A 15858-nucleotide genomic window follows, 5' to 3' on the forward strand; every position below is an offset into this window, starting at 1 on the left:
CAAAGGTGCCGTGAGGAAAGTTCCTTCTTCATGACTCCCCAGCTGTTTTCGACGGCGTTGAGGTCAGCCCCGTTAGGCGGCCACGGGAGCTGACGCATGGCGCAGCGCTCAAGAAGGTCGCTTACAGCACGCGCCTTGTGCACGGCGCGGCGGTCGTGCTGGAACACGTAGCAACCATCCGGGAACTGAGTGGGCGTGGGAGCAGCGTCGTCATGCGGCTGCTTCACGGCATGCGTTTCTTCATGCAGATAACGGCAATCCTTCAACTCAGCGCGGGACCTATGGCATCGACTGTCGACATTCAAGTTGGCAGCGTGGAAAACGGAGAGCTCTGGCAACCCTACTGCACTATGGCTCCATCGTACAAGTCCCTCGCATCGTCCACGACATCACCTTTCCACCTGGATAAAAACGGACTGCAGCGGCCTGCGCCTTTCAGTGGGCGTGGGAGCAGCGTCGTCATGCGGCTGCTTCACGGCATGCGTTTCTTCATGCAGGTTGGTAATAACTATTCCATGTTTGCGAAGAAATCGAGCAATATGTGCCTGCTGCTGTTCCCACGCCCGGGAGTGCTGTTGATTTTGCTCGCCCAGTGCTTTGATGTTTCTAGTCAACTGCTTTTGTTGTCGGGGGACGTTGAGCTTAACCCCGGCCCTGGGTCGGGCTCTGGCGCTGCCACACGGTCCAGAGACAGCGCTGTTGATAATTCTCTGCAGAAACAACTCAACGACATGTTGACTCTGTTAGAAGGTGTTAATTCAAGGACCGCAAAAATGGAGTTAGAGCAATCACACATAATAGCCTATATTAATGAAATGAAACTAAATCAGGAATCTATGATTAGGAATATTGCCGATATTGACGCGAGACTGTCGGCAGTGGAATCTAAATCATCCGCCACTGATGCGGCTCACGGTGGATTGCGGATTTTGCGTGAGCTAGCCGATCAGCTTGTCCATGAAAATAGCAAGTTACGTCCTGGACAGGCAGAGCTGGAAGACCGGCAGCGCAGGGAAAATCTTCTGTTCTTCGGCGTACCGGACAGTTTGTCCGAAACGTGGGATGAAACGGAAGAAAAGTTACTGAACCTTGTTTCAGGCTGCTTTGATCCTGTTCTTACGAATGACATGTTTGAACGAGCACACAGGATTGGTGTGTTCTCAGACGAAAAGAATCGTCCAATTGTTGTGAAGTTCCGGTCTTTCAAAACAAAACAACAAATCCTAGTGCAGTCTGCTAAACTTAAAGATAAAAAGGTCACTGTAAGTGAAGATTATTCTTTGCAGACACGTGTCGCTAGAAAGAAGCTTGTGCAGTTCGCGAAGGATGCTGACTTTAAGTATAAGCTGAGGTATAACAAACTGTATTGTAACAACAAATGCTACGGCTATGACCCTATTCACGATAGCGTTTTCGAGCTAGCTGGCCCACCGGGATCTTTAGTGGCCCCTTGTCGCGCTGCTTCTGGCTCGCCACACGCTTCGCCATAGAGGTGCGGGAGGGGCAGTAGATGGGCGACTGGAGATAAGACAGCGCTTTCAATTCTTTTCATAAACATAAGAAGCATAATACCAAAGCGGGAAGATCTAAACTCTGTCATCGACTCATGTGATGCCGATGTTGTATTGCTAACAGAAACGTGGCTCTCTGCAAAGATAGAGAGCAAGGAACTGTTTGATTGCAAGAAGCGCTACAATGTTTATCGTTCTGATAGAGGTCACAGAAGTGGAGGAGGTGTTTTAACAGCCATCGCCGATAATATTGTGTCTTCACCGATTAGTCTTTCTAGGACTTTAGAGTTGGTTTGGGTTGAACTTCGTGTTCATTTCAGGAAACTGATTCTGGGCATATGCTACGGTCCCCCGTCTTCGTGTGCAACTTTCGTTGATGATTTGCATGATGCTCTTAACATGATCTCAGTACGTTACCCGGGCGCGGCAATCCTTCTTGCTGGTGACTTCAATTATCCCAGTATCGTGTGGGCTAATACGTCGCCGTATCCTCGCCCCTTTTCTACCGAATGCAATAACTTTTTGCGAACCTGTTTGGACTTTAACCTTTCGCAGCTAGTTACTAAGCCAACTCGTATCACGCCATCATCTTCCAATGTTTTAGACCTTGTGCTAACCAACGCGCCGGATCTTATCGCTTCAATCTCGTACTTACCTGGTCTTAGTGATCACACCTTGCTTCATTTCGATGTAAAAATTAATATTCCTAATCGCCGGAACATCTTCAAGTCAATTAGAGATTACAAGCGGGCGGACTATGATGCTATTAATCGTGAATTAGCTCTTTTCTTAAACAGTTATTTACCAGATTTTCCACAGCGTTCTGTCCACACTAACTGGGAAATGTTTAGGGACACTGTTGAACGTCTCACTAATACATTTGTGCCGCTAAGAATTTTGCGGTGTAATAGCCAATCACCGTGGTTTAACAACGTTCTAAAAAGACTATCCAATAAGAAAAAACGTTTGTTTCGCTCGGCGAAATCGTCGAATTCGCAACAACGATGGGACTGTTACCTTTCTGCGGCCGCTGAGTACAAATTAGCTCTGAAAAATGCTAAGGACACCTTCTTTAACAGTCCTTTGCCTGCTTTGCTGATTAATAACCCTAGACAGTTTTGGAACACTGTGAACAAGAAAGATAGTTCGTCAATACTACTTACATCTTCTGACGGCGTTGCATTTTCACCTCATGAATGCGCTAGTGTTCTTAACAGTGTTTTTGTTGCTGCTTTTTCTGGCAATGTTTCCCTTACCAATCAGGAGTGTCCGGTCTTGGATGCTTTTCCCATGGATCCAATTCTTTTTGAGACAACTGGCATCCTGAGGATAATTGAAAACCTTAAGATTTCTTCCTCCTGTGGCGTCGATAACATTAATTCGAAATTTCTGGTTAACACAAAGATGTACAGTTCCATGATCCTCACCAAACTGTTTGACCAGTCTCTGGAAACAGGCTGTATTCCCAATGACTGGAAGGTTGGGAGGGTGATTCCGCTGCGTAAGTCTGGCGATAAACATTGCCCTGACAACTTTCGCCCTGTCTCGCTCACCAGCATTCCATGTAAAATCATGGAACATGTCATCTACACTCATCTTGTCAACTTTTTAGAATCCAATTGCTTTTTCACTAATGCCCAACACGGCTTCCGTAAATCATTTTCATGCGAAACGCAACTCATATGTTTCACAAATGACCTGCATTGCATTCTGGATCGTGGGTCCCATGCTGATTCTGTATTTATGGATTTTTCTAAAGCATTTGACAAGGTTTCACATGAGCTTCTTTTTCTTAAACTAAACAGCCTTAACATTGATTCCACATTGCTTGCATGGTTGCATTGTTTTCTTTCAAACCGAAGTCAGTTCGTAACAGCAAATAACGTCAATTCAGATTCCTCTCCTGTTTGCTCTGGCGTGCCTCAGGGGTCCGTTCTTGGGCCCCTCCTCTTTCTCATTTATATAAACGACTTACCAACTAATATATCGTCTTCCATTTGTCTTTTTGCCGATGACTGTGTTATTTACCACGAAATTAATGATGATAATGATGTATGTGTTCTTCAGTCAGATATTAACAAGGTACTGGATTGGTGTAACCTGTGGAATATGAAGCTAAACATTACTAAATGCAAGAATTTGCCCATTACTCGTCTATCTAATACACCCTCTACCTACTGCATCAATGGCATCACTCTTGAAACTGTGTCGTCTTATAAATATCTGGGTGTTCACGTCTCTTCTAACCTGTCTTGGAAAACTCATGTTGACTACATTACAAATAACGCCAATCGCATGCTTGGATACCTTCGCAGAAATTTTTCATGTGCACCGAGTTCATTAAAACTATTACTTTACAAAACATTGGTCCGCTCTAAATTGGAATATGCTTCATCGGTGTGGAACCCTGGGGTCGAATCTCTCATTTCTGACTTAGAATCTATTCAAAACCGCGGTTGTCGCTTCATACTTTCCAACTATCATCGTACTAGTAGTGTAACTGCCATGAAAACTAACCTTTCCCTACAGCTTCTTTCCCATCGCAGGTCAATAGCTTCATTATGTACTTTTCACAAAATTTATCATAATCCTTATCTTAAAGAGAAGTTACTAAAAAGACCACCCTATATTTCCGCACGCATTGATCACCGTCACAAAGTTTGGATCCCTCCTTGTCGTACAAGATGTTTTCACGATTCATTCATACCCAGAACTTGTGTCAGCTGGAATCACCTTCCCCACAATATTGCTGTAATTACGGATACTGCTGCATTTCGTAACGCTGTTATTAATTTTATATAAGTATGTGTCTATAACTTTGTTAATTTATTAGCTGCTGCTTTCTTTTGTGTTTTGTTTTGTGTAATGGTGCCTTTTGTTAATTCTGTTATTGATTTTATACCAGTGTGTGCTGTAACTATATTCAATTTTTCTAGCTGCTGTTTTGTTTTTTGTGCTTGCATGTTATTCCCACTCCCCTCTGTAACGCCTAACGGCCCTGAGGGTAAATAAATAAATAAATAAATAAATAAACTGTCCATCCAGGACGTAGGGAATCATGTGACCGGTAAGGATCTCGCAGTACCTCGGCCCGTTGAAAGAGCCCTCGATCCGCTCGAGTTGGCCGAGGCCGTCCCTACTGATGGCGCCCCAGGCGCTGACTGAACACCGGCCACTGCTAAGCATGTTGTGGGTGTAGTCAGGGAGATACCTGTGCATAGGACATCAAATATGTTCCAACAAAGATTAGCACATGTCGGCTCCCAAACTTAAGTAAAGTAGCGCTAACATAACAAATCCAACACTCTGCGGAAGCTTGTGTTTGGCAGAAGAGAATAACCTACTTTGTATTCGATACTGATTGTACGTCAAATCAAACGAAAGGAAGAAACGAGGCTGCGCTATATTCTCTATACTACGATGTGTTGCAAAGCATACTTCATTAGCTTTAAGAATGACAGGTCATACCTGCTGTTGAGCGGACGCCACACATGTTGCTGCTTGTCCAAGCGCGTGCAGAATGTGGACTCATCTGAGAAATTCACTTCCCGCCACTCCTCTGTAGACCACTGCTGGAAGGCTGTGGTGAAGCTGAGTCTCTCTTCTCTCTGGTTTCTTGTGAGGTGCGGGTTTTTAGCTTCAATGCAGTTCATTAGACTTGCTCCTCGCCACCTGGATCTAATGGTGTCGCAGGAGCAGCTCATCCCGAGTTCGTCACGAACCTCTCTGGCGTTCAAGAAGGGGTCCACAGCTACTGCAGCAACAATTAACTCATCTTCTTCAAGCGTAGTACTCCTTGGCCGTACACTGCGCTCAGTATCGGAAATTCTGCCGTCTTCGTCCCTCCATGCTCTAAGAATACGGCTCACCGCTGTTCTTGTCCTTCCGGTACGGTGACAGATTTCACGCTGATGGACGCCTTCTATGCCCAGACGCAAGATCCGCCTTATTTCCTCTATTGAAATCCTTGGTGGCATTCTTGCGAAGTACCGAAGCCGATTCAACCGTTCTCGGTTTTATACATTCTGCAGTTTCCCGTTATTCAATGGTGAACCTGGATTGAATGTTCGTATTTTACTTTTTTCAACGTTATAGGCCAGACCCTTAACAGTGCGCGCTGCTATACTGATAACATTCTGTCTGGTCATTGGTCACTGAGGGAGCGCCATCAGTAGGGACGCCTTCAGTAGGGACGGCCTCGGCCCACTCGTGCGGATAGAGGGCTCTTTCACCGGGCCGAGGTACTGCGAGATCCTTACTGGTCGCATGATTCCCTGCGTCCTGCACGGACCGTTCCCGGATGGCTGCTACGTGTTTCAGCGCGACCGCAGCCCCGTGCACAAGGCGCGTGCTGTAGCTTATGCCTACGCATGGAAGCCTATGCAAGGAGACAATTTATTTTTTTCTCTAGAGTCTAGATCAGCTGTTCTTGCTCGCATGTTTATTCTTCAGCTTGTCCCACGATTTTTCGTTTTCAAAACTGCAGGGCATCCCTCTCTGTAAGCTCTGCTTAAAACGCGACTGAGTTGTCGTCTGCCATATTTGCTTACGTGCATCCTTCGTGCATTTGTAGCATGCGTTCCCAGACACCCGTTGACCGTGGGGAGGGGGCGGGGGTAGCGGTCTTGGTCTAAAGCGATGTGCCCTCGACTCAGCGTGGCAAGCTCGGCGAGAAACCAGCTACCAAGTGCCACAGGGCGTGCTCGTGGGGTGGCCAGCTTTCGCCGATCGGAAGTCAGAGATTGGGTCGGAGCCGAATGTTCACAAACAAAACTTTATACAGCAAAGAGACGACACAGAGGAATCTATAATCACTCGTACGAGCACATACCAAGTGATTTGCAAAATAACGTAACTTATGCAACGTAGCACGCAATAGAGACTAATAAACAACAATGGCCTTGCACCCCAATCGACTGCACTAATACAGGAGAGAGACAAGCAAACAAAACAGAATTTGTGCGCCGGGCATTGCGACAGTCCGGCGACCGGAGGATCACAACGGAGCCTTCCCTTTCGCAGATGGGTCCACGCTGCCTCGCTGGTCAGTGGCTGGGCGAGTGGTGTCGTACCCTGGAGTCGAGCGGGTGCGCTTCTCTGAAAGCTTAAACGGCGGCAAGGACTGCAAGCGCTCAATGTCTTTTGATATAGAGAGTGCTTCACTTAAAACTTTGTACAAATTTTAACAATAGGCTTTTTCTATTAGAAGACTTGGTTCCAGCACAGCATTGTCATCGGTTTAGTACATCGGAATAATGCTAAGACGTGTAAGAGCAGGTTGGTCAGCTAATACTGAAAAGAAAACTTTTCCGTTATTACAGCCAAGAATCTTGATTAGTGAGAGGCGTGTAGACCACCATAAGTAGTATCCCTATCAGTTTTTTAATCTCGAAAACATGGTTGACTTCCGCACCGTGCGCCAGCAACTATTGCCTAGATCGCACCAAAATGCATGCGCTTTCGAGAAGCCTGCAGTCAAAGCGACCTCTCCAGTGCACGTAACTCGTGGAAACACCAGTAATTTGTTGGGCCACAGTGCCGAGGGTAACCGCATTTTTGAAGCTAAAAAAAGTGATATGGATATTAGTCGCGGCACGCTACCCGCCACGCAGTAATTAAGGAGCATAAGGGCAGTAGTTAGACAGTTAGGAATTCTGTATTAGTTAACCATCCCGCGAGTTAGCACGCCTTAGCTGTGTTCTGATGTACTACACTGTAGGAAATGCTATGCCGCAAAAGCGTTCTTCTAATTCAAAAAGCCTATTTTTTAAAATTGTTTCAAGTCAAGTCTTAGGTGAAACACCCTGCAAAGGCGCGCGCCGCGTCTGTTAGTTTTTTGTGCTAAGGCATGCGAGTACGTAAAGTACTAAGCGCACAATTTCACTCTCATCCTCGCGCCAAGCGCGCGTCGCCACTGATTATTCAGAGGATTCGAGTCTGTTCTTTCCGCCCCACCGCCGCCTGCGCGCGAGCGAGCGAAATGGATAGGGGATCACTTAGAACGCTGAAGGCTATGCGCTCTCCTCTAGCAATGAGTAATTTCTCCAGACTTTTGGAATGATCGACATTGCATGCGGACGTGATTCCTTTCGCGCCGCGTCCGCGAGATAGGTGCCGAGGGCAGCAATACACGAGGTTGCACGCTCTCCGGGGTACATTTCTTTAGTGCTCCAGAATAACCTGGGCGCGCGCTGGCGAGATAGCTTCCGTGCCGGCTTTTCCACTATACGCCAAACTTCACGGCATTGTCGCGACTGGTCACTGAAGTTTTTTTGTACATGACAAGAGTTTGCCGGCCCTGCAGACCAATTTCTCGAGGCTCAGGGGCTGAGAAATATGAGTAAGGCAAAAGAGGTAACTGAAAAGGTCGTAGACAGATGCCACAAAACCAAGGGCCTATGGCGGTGCACCTAAGGTGCCAGTAAGGTGTTTCCTCTGTGGCAAGGTAGGGCACCGTGCAGTTGACTGTCGGACTAGTAGCGTTGCCCAAAAGACACAGGTTGTGTGCCAAGGCTCTAACAGCAGAGGGCATACTGTGGATGAGTGGAGATATAGAACGCAGGACCGAGCTGCACGCGTTGTCGACTCTCGGGTAGAGCTTGTCACACCACCTAAAGTTCAACACTAAAGGAGAGCGAATGCCACTGGAAAATGAGACAGTGAGTAGAACGACCAAGTCGAAATTATCAATGCCGGTGGTGGTTGGGCAAATACGGGACCGTAATATATGGGTGCTTAGAGACAGCGGAGCCAACACAGTTTTGGCTCGGAGAAGACTGGTGAAGGACCAGGATCTTACAGGGGAAGCATCGGTCATAACTCTTGTAGATAGCACAGTCAGGTACCTTCCTGAAGCCAGGATTCTAGAGTCCACGCCATATTATACTGGACAGGTAGTTAAAAAAAGAGGGGCACCATATTCACCGATCATTCAGGTCAGTCGCTCTCAGCTCTCACGCGGCCGCTGACAACGTGCTCAGCAGCGGAAGAAAAAGTCTGCCCCCGCGGCACTCCTTTCCCTTTCGTGAGCATTGACCTGGTTGCATGGAACGTTTCATGAAATAACTGGTGCCCGTGTTGCACATAACCATCGTAAGAAGAGATGACGACCTTACTTTGTTAGTGCTATCAACGCGTTCCATACAAGTTGCACCTGAAAAGCCAGAATGACGCTCGAGATCGCAAGAGCCCCTTCGTTTTGGCCAAAGGTCCTGTATTCCGGCCACCTAGCAAGCCATCGACTTCAACGGCTCCTACTGGAGCACGGGCTGTACTCACGCAACATGCAGGCTAGAGAAAGTAGCGTCAATTTTTGGCGTCAATTCTTTGGACAACGACACCATACCCGTTTATTCTTCACACGCTCCGTGTGTCCCTGACTGTCAATGGTGTTCCCTCCGAAGATCGCCCAGAATGGATTGAACGCCTTGATCGTTTGGCCGCTTTCACAATGTACGGTAATATAGAAATATTAAACCATGATTGCAAAAGGGCACTTGGCTGGGTTATTCAGTACATTTCGCAAAAAAAGGAACAGCACAAAATAAACATCGCGAATAATAAAAAAAAGAACGAAAGAAGCGTAGCTCCGCGGCAAGACGCCGAGGGCCGCTACTCGGGCCAGCATCCTGAAAGCATGCAGTAAGTAGCAAGTCCTTGAAGAGCCGCACGTTCCTCCAACCTTCGGTGCGCGCAATGCGGCAAACACGCAGGACATGGCCAAGTGACGGCGGGAAACGCCCAAGAAGCTGGGACACAGCTAGCGGGAAATAGCCGTTCTTCACTGCAAAGGAGAAAAGGCGGGCTTTGCAGGTAGCTTGTGCTAAAAGGGGTACACAAAAAGGAAAAGTTCCCGTGAGGCGCACTGCGTGGCGATAGCACGCACAGCTGCTATCGTCACTGAGTTCCTGTGACATCCAGCCTGGGCCATACTACCCAAGACTTCGCAGCAGCGGGCAACAAGGGACAACATCTAAGCGCTCTTTGCTTATTGCTACAGATAACCCGAGAAAACAACGCAGTCTGGCCGTGCCTTGAGTCATCACCACGTGCAACGCACAGTCTGAAGCTACAACGCGCCTTCAGCACTGCACCGCCCCCTCTGCAATCGACTACCGCCAGGAGCAGCTCGCCGCCTATATAAACTGAGCGCCGCTTGGACCCGGATCACTTGGCAGCAGCGGGCAACAAGGGACATCTAAGCGCTCTTTGCTTATTGCTACAGGTTAGCATTTCAGCCTTACTTTGTTAATACATTTTCTTCCCTCTCAATTGCCTTGCTGCTGCTAACTGTTCCAACTTTTTGCTGTGTCGCCTATTCGTGTCACTTAACTGCTGTTCAAGCTATGGCTGCTAAAGCATGGGAAGAGTTTAAGGAAGAACTTAAAAGGGAAATGAAAGAGTTTAAGAGCAAGATTGAACGCGATTTAAGGCACGAATTGAGAGAAATGAAGGATAGTTTGTACTTCATTAACAAAGAGTACGAAGCTACTAAAAGTAAGAATGAGCAGCTCGAAAGAGAAAATGAAGCGCTGCAAAAAAGCAAATGAAACACTTCTAGATGAGAGTAACAAGGCAAAAAAGCAACTTGAGGAGCACGAAACAAGAATAACAGCGAGTGAGCAATACTCAAGAAATCGAAATGTTGAAATAAATGGAGTGAAAAAGGAGGATAGTGAAGACTTGATGACGATCGTCAGTCTAACTGGAAATGCCTTCGAAGAACAAGTCACACCAGATGACATTGAAGTGTGCCACAGGACGAAGACTCGCAACGAGTCGTCTCATAACATTGTGGTACAATTTAAGACCAGATCAAAGAGGGATTCCTTGCTTCTCAAAGCAAGGAAAACAAGGCTTTCAATAAAAAACCTGGACGAGAACAACGAGGAGAGTCCCATTTATGTAAATGAGCACTTATGTCCCGTAATGAAGAAACTGTTGGGAATTACTGTTGCAAGAAAGAAGGAATGTAAATGGAAGTTTGTCTGGACCAGGGACGGAAGGATTTTTGCTCGCAGAGACGAAACCTCAAATGTCATTAATGTTCGTAGCTACCGTTACGTTCAGTTGATTGTCTAATGTACACCTAAAACTGTATAGTGTCGACTCTATTGTCCAAAATGGCATTACTGCCGCCGGATATCAATAAAATTTTTCATTCAGAAGCAATAAACGGCTTGAAATGCTTCCATTTGAATATTAGATCTGCACTGAACAAAGAGGATCAGCTGCACATCCTTCTAGAAAATTTCACATTTAGTTTTGCCATAATGATGTTGACAGAAACTTGGTATTGCTACGACAGTGATGTCATGGTGGACAAAACTACAGCACCTATTTCTTAAACAGGTACAATAAGAGAGGAGGTGGCGTACTGCTAAACGTGAAGAAGAGCCTGAATTGCAACTTGCATGAAGAGTTCTCTTTTGTCAATGAACACATTGAATGGTTAGCTGCTGTTAGTTCTAAATACTTTTTTGCTGTCATCTACCGCCCTCCTGATGGCAATATAAATAGCTTCTTTTCTTGCTTAGAAAGGCTCTTTTGTTATACAAATGAAAATGGTCTGACTGGTTTTGGGAGGGGACTTTAATATTGATTTGTTAAGCCAATCACCAGTACAACGTCATTTCCAAACTATACTCTCTTCAAATGGGTTCTATAATTTAATAGACACGGCAACCCGCATAAGAAAAAGCACGAGCACATTGATCGACCTCTCTATAACAAATTTTCCAACCAATGAGACTTTAGCAGGCGTTTGCGCTGAAACCATAAGCGATCACCTACCCATTTTTATGTTCACTAGGCTGCCCGTAATGAACTCCGACACCAAACATGATGTTCGGTTTGCAAAGCAGAACATCAGCAAAAGAACGTTAGACAATTTTCGGGGGAAATTAATGGAGCTAAACTGGAATCCTGTTTACAGACTAAACTCGGCAAGTCAAGCCTACAACGAATTTCTGAAGCTCTTTACTTTCACCTATATCAGTCTTTAGCGGTGGTTCTCATTAAGAAAGCTCCGAAGTCTTGCAAGCCTTGGATTAAAAATGAGTGCCTAGCAATGATAAAAAAGAAAGGAAAACTATATAAAAAGTTCCTGACCACCCGTGAACCAAATGACTGGAAGAAATTTAAGCAACACAGGAACAAAACAAACGCACTGCTAAGAAATGCAAAACGTAATTACCTGCACAATATTTTACAACCTGGTAGCAACAGAAATACCCAAATAATATGTAAAAATCTAAATGAACTGTTAAACCGTTTCCCCCAAAACAAAGACCCCACCGAAATAACAATAAAAAATGATGTACTACGTGATAAAGAATTACCTGAAGCCTTTAACCATTTTTTCATAAACGTGGTTTTGAATTCTTGCTCGCTCTCTAGTTCTTGCCCTTTCGCGACGAATACTGTGGTCAGGAACCCTAACACACTTTCTTTAGATGCAACTTCTGAAAGTGAAATCTATACAGTGTTTGTTTCACTTAGTAACAGCCATGCCACTGACATAGATAATATTCAAATATATGCTCTTGACCTAATTTTACCACAGCTCAATCACGTATATAATCTTGCCCCCTCAACAGGCATCTTCCCTGACAGAATGCAGTTATCTAAAGTTATTGCTGTGTTTAAATCCGGTGACAAAAATTCTTTATCTAACTACCGACCGATTTCTATTTTGCCGGTTTTTTCAAAAGGCTTAGAAAAGATAATACATCTCCGAATAACAAAGTTCGCCAATAAGTTTAATCTTGTCAGTACCTCTCAGTTTGGCTTTCTTAAAGGCCGTTCTACCGAAACTGCTCTTTTAGCGCAAAAAGAAATAATCCTAAAAGCATTTGAAGAAAGAGAAATAGCTGCTGGCCTGTATATTGATTTTTCGAAGGCATTCGACTGCCTGCACCACACAACACTACTAAAAAAATTAGAATTGTATGGCATACGAGGAACTGCACTACAATTAATAACGTCGTACATGCAAAAACGGAAGCAATGTGTAACAATCGGAAACTACATGTCGGCCTACAAAACAATTAATGCAGGCGTACCTCAAGGGATCATCCTGGGGCCTTTGTTATTTAATTTCTACATCAATCATATCACAAGCATCCCTAAAGCTGCAAAATTTATAATCTATGCTGATGACGCTACTTTGTTGTTTCGAGGCAATAGTAATGACTCCCTGGAAAATAATATTAGGAACTCTCTGAATTATTTACATTCTTGGAGTGTCGTAAAATTCGCTGCAGATTAACAGCAGGAAAACAAAAGTCGTTATCTTCATTCCAAGGCAGTCATGAGCGCAACGTATTAATTTAACCTTCGGTGACACAACAATAGAAGTCGTGGATACAATAAAAATACTTGGTGTACATTTTAATAAACACATGTTATGGGACACTCACGTTAACAATATTGTTTCCGGAATTGCCAAAAGCGTCGGCTTACTAGCGAAATTCATATATATTCTACCGACCCCAATTAAGTTACTTTTGTTCAATGCATTGTTTCAGTCACATGTAAACTATTGTTTTCTGGTATGGGGAAGCAGAACATTTACAAATTTACAACAGATTCACATGCTACAAAAAAAGCAGTTCGCCTTATCGCAGGGGTAGATCCTTATGCACACACTAGAAGCCTGTTTACGCAATTCAAATTACTTTCTGTGCATCGGCTCTACTCGTATATTTTAGCCAAAAGATATAAACAGGATGTCCAAAACAATGAGGTCCTCATTCAAACCATATGAAATCTAAGTTTAAGAGAAGGTAGCTCTACAGTGCGGTCACCTGAAATTTGGAAAATTCCATTCATACGCACAACCATCAGCCGTCAAATGCTCGAATATTCACTTCCAACCTTGTTAAATTATCTCCATAAACACGATATTAATATCCAAAGTGTTAGCACCCAAACTCTGAAGATTTTTTTTACACAACAAGAGTGATGGTTATGCTCGCTATAATTGTATAATGATGTTTTTCTTTTCTCAGGTGTATTATGCTGGTCTTGATGTGATGGGGTTATCTTATTGTTGTGTAAAATGCGATTTTTTTTTTTCAGACAAGAAGGTCTTTACTCACTTTCTATGTTTGTATGTTCTCGTGACTCAGCTGCTATACATGTAAATGTGCAACTGCTGTAAGCCTTGTAATTGGGGGTTCGAACCACGTCAAGTGATATTTTTTCACTTTTGTTCGAGTCCCTTTCCGCCTCGACGGAATAAAGTTCAATTTCAATTTCAAAAACCGAAGGCACCCTCGCAAAAGACAGTCGACCTCATAGAAAACCCAGACGGTCACGCGGACGATCTGAAAGTCCTTCAACTCGGACCAAAGTTCCGCTCAGCGCCTACACCCAGCAAGCCTGAGTTGCTTGCCGTAGCAAGGACGACAGTATCAAGAGCAAAGGATACGACAGACATCGCAAGGCACATTCAAGACTCAGTTGAATCTTGTTCCACCACTGCGGTAAGTAAAACGCTTGGATTTACAGACGCTAACAGGTTCTCTTAAAAAAGCGGACCTCAAGCTACTTTCAGCTGACAAAGAAGAAGGCTTTGCTATCCTACCGTCGGCAGTTTACCACAAAAAAGCCTAAGATGCCATCAATGACTACTTCCTCTCATTAAGAATGTTTTGACCGAATAACGTGAAAACAGAATCTCTGAACAAGTGTGAGAGGCTCGGCCTGGACAAACTAGCTACTGCTGTGAAAAAAAGATTGGCGTTAACCCTGCAATGCTCCTTCTCGGCAAAAACCTATAAGGATGAATGTCCGTTGCGGGTTATCGTTAGCGAAAAAGGCACAAGCACCTTGCAGTTGGCTGCTTTCTCCAAAAGTGCCTCTTTGAGCTGACAACCAAGGACTCTTTCCTAGTGCACAGCCCAGCAGTTGTGTCCGATTTTTTTATGGAACACCGACTAAAAAATGTCAGCGCCTTGTCCGTTCACAATCGGGACCTGTACTTATTCCCTTCCTCAGGACGCTTTTCACAGCGCTGTGGTTCGAATGATCGAATGATTGACTAGTACGGTATCACAAAATTCCGAAATCACTGTGGCACTGACCTGAACAGCCTTCTCAAAATCCTGGACCTACACCTATTCTCTACAGACGATTGCTTCAACGACATACATTTCATCGAGAATAGGTGCATTTGTATAGGCTGAGCGCTGGCTCCTTTCCTCAGCGACTGTCAATTAGCCTGCTTGGACCAAATACTGCAGGAGTCCTTAGCCGGTTCTTCAGTGGTACGTGTTTTTCCTTATGTCGAAGACTTTCTGGTTATTTTTAATATTACTGACCACAGCGATGCAAATCAAGCCAGCGATATTTCCTCCCGGTTCGATTCCGGTCTGCATCTGTTCAAACTACAGCTGGAAGTTCTGATCAATACGGGATTAGTTTTCTGGATCTACAGATACGAGCAAAGAAGCGCAGTACTGGCGTTTCGCACCCCGAGCGCAAAAGGAGTTTTTACCCTACTCTTCCTTGCACACCAAGCTAGTTAAATTAGGCATCATGACAGCCGCCTTAAAAAATGCCATATCTAGATCATGCTGCCATGAAATGCAAGCCAGTTTCAAAGGCGAGATAATGAGGCTGAGAACGTCCGGTTTTCTGGAACACATCATGCGCGCAGTGACGGAAAAGATGCTTGCCGACTTCCAACCTAGAACAAAAAGTGCCCCCTGTAAAGAAGTGGAGAACCGTATCTTTGTGGCAATACCTTATGTACATAAGGTATCGCACAACTTGAAAGGAATAGCTGGGCGAGCCAGTGTGCGAGTCCCTTTTCCGCTCCTAACAAATTGCAGCCTCTTTGCAAGAGTCAGCTGTGAAAGACCGCCACCTGCCGAATGTGAGAAGAACCTTGAATTCCTTTATGTGCCATGCCGAAAAATTGTAGTGTACAAAACTGACCTATCCTGTGGACATTGCTGCATCGGACAAACAGGGAGATACGTGAAAGACCATTTAAGAGAACATGAACGCTCCTTGGCTCCGCCTCCCAAAACCAATCTTGCTTTACATTGGCTTCAGTATGACAACCATTTTGTACAAGCACAGGGACCAGCCCACGCGGGAAATTGTTGAAGCGTTCCTGATTCATCAAAAGCAAGAAAAGTGCGTGAGCATGCCATCTCCTGCGCTCACACAAAAAGAAATTGATTATATCAGTGGCTAAATGTGTAGTGCTGGTTTTACCTCCTTCCTTCTTTCGTTCTGTTTTGTTGACGTACTGAATCAGCGATGGAATGCCACGTGTTGATTCTGCTTAGGTTCTCCTATTTATTTCGCCATCACAGCAATAAAATTCAGCAGT

At 44.9% G+C, this 15858-nt stretch overlaps 1 protein-coding gene across 1 annotated transcript; it reads left to right on the top strand.

The window, feature by feature from the left end:
• Positions 1–212: 212 nt before the first annotated feature.
• On the top strand, positions 213–1490 carry LOC149326964 (uncharacterized). The gene has a single exon (XM_089564738.1). It carries the CDS (start codon positions 213–215, stop codon positions 1488–1490), a length of 1278 nt encoding a protein of 425 aa, XP_089420864.1.
• The last annotated feature ends 14368 nt before the right edge of the window (positions 1491–15858 follow it).

This window comes from Amblyomma mixtum, chromosome 10, assembly GCF_055824585.1.
Source record: "Amblyomma mixtum isolate Tamu chromosome 10, ASM5582458v1, whole genome shotgun sequence".
Lineage (NCBI taxonomy): Eukaryota > Metazoa > Arthropoda > Arachnida > Ixodida > Ixodidae > Amblyomma > Amblyomma mixtum.

What these genes read in the sequence shown, in the direction of transcription:
- LOC149326964 (XM_089564738.1), top strand. Translation starts at nt 213, where the DNA reads ATGCGGCTGCTTCACGGCATGCGTTTCTTCATGCAGATAACGGCAATC.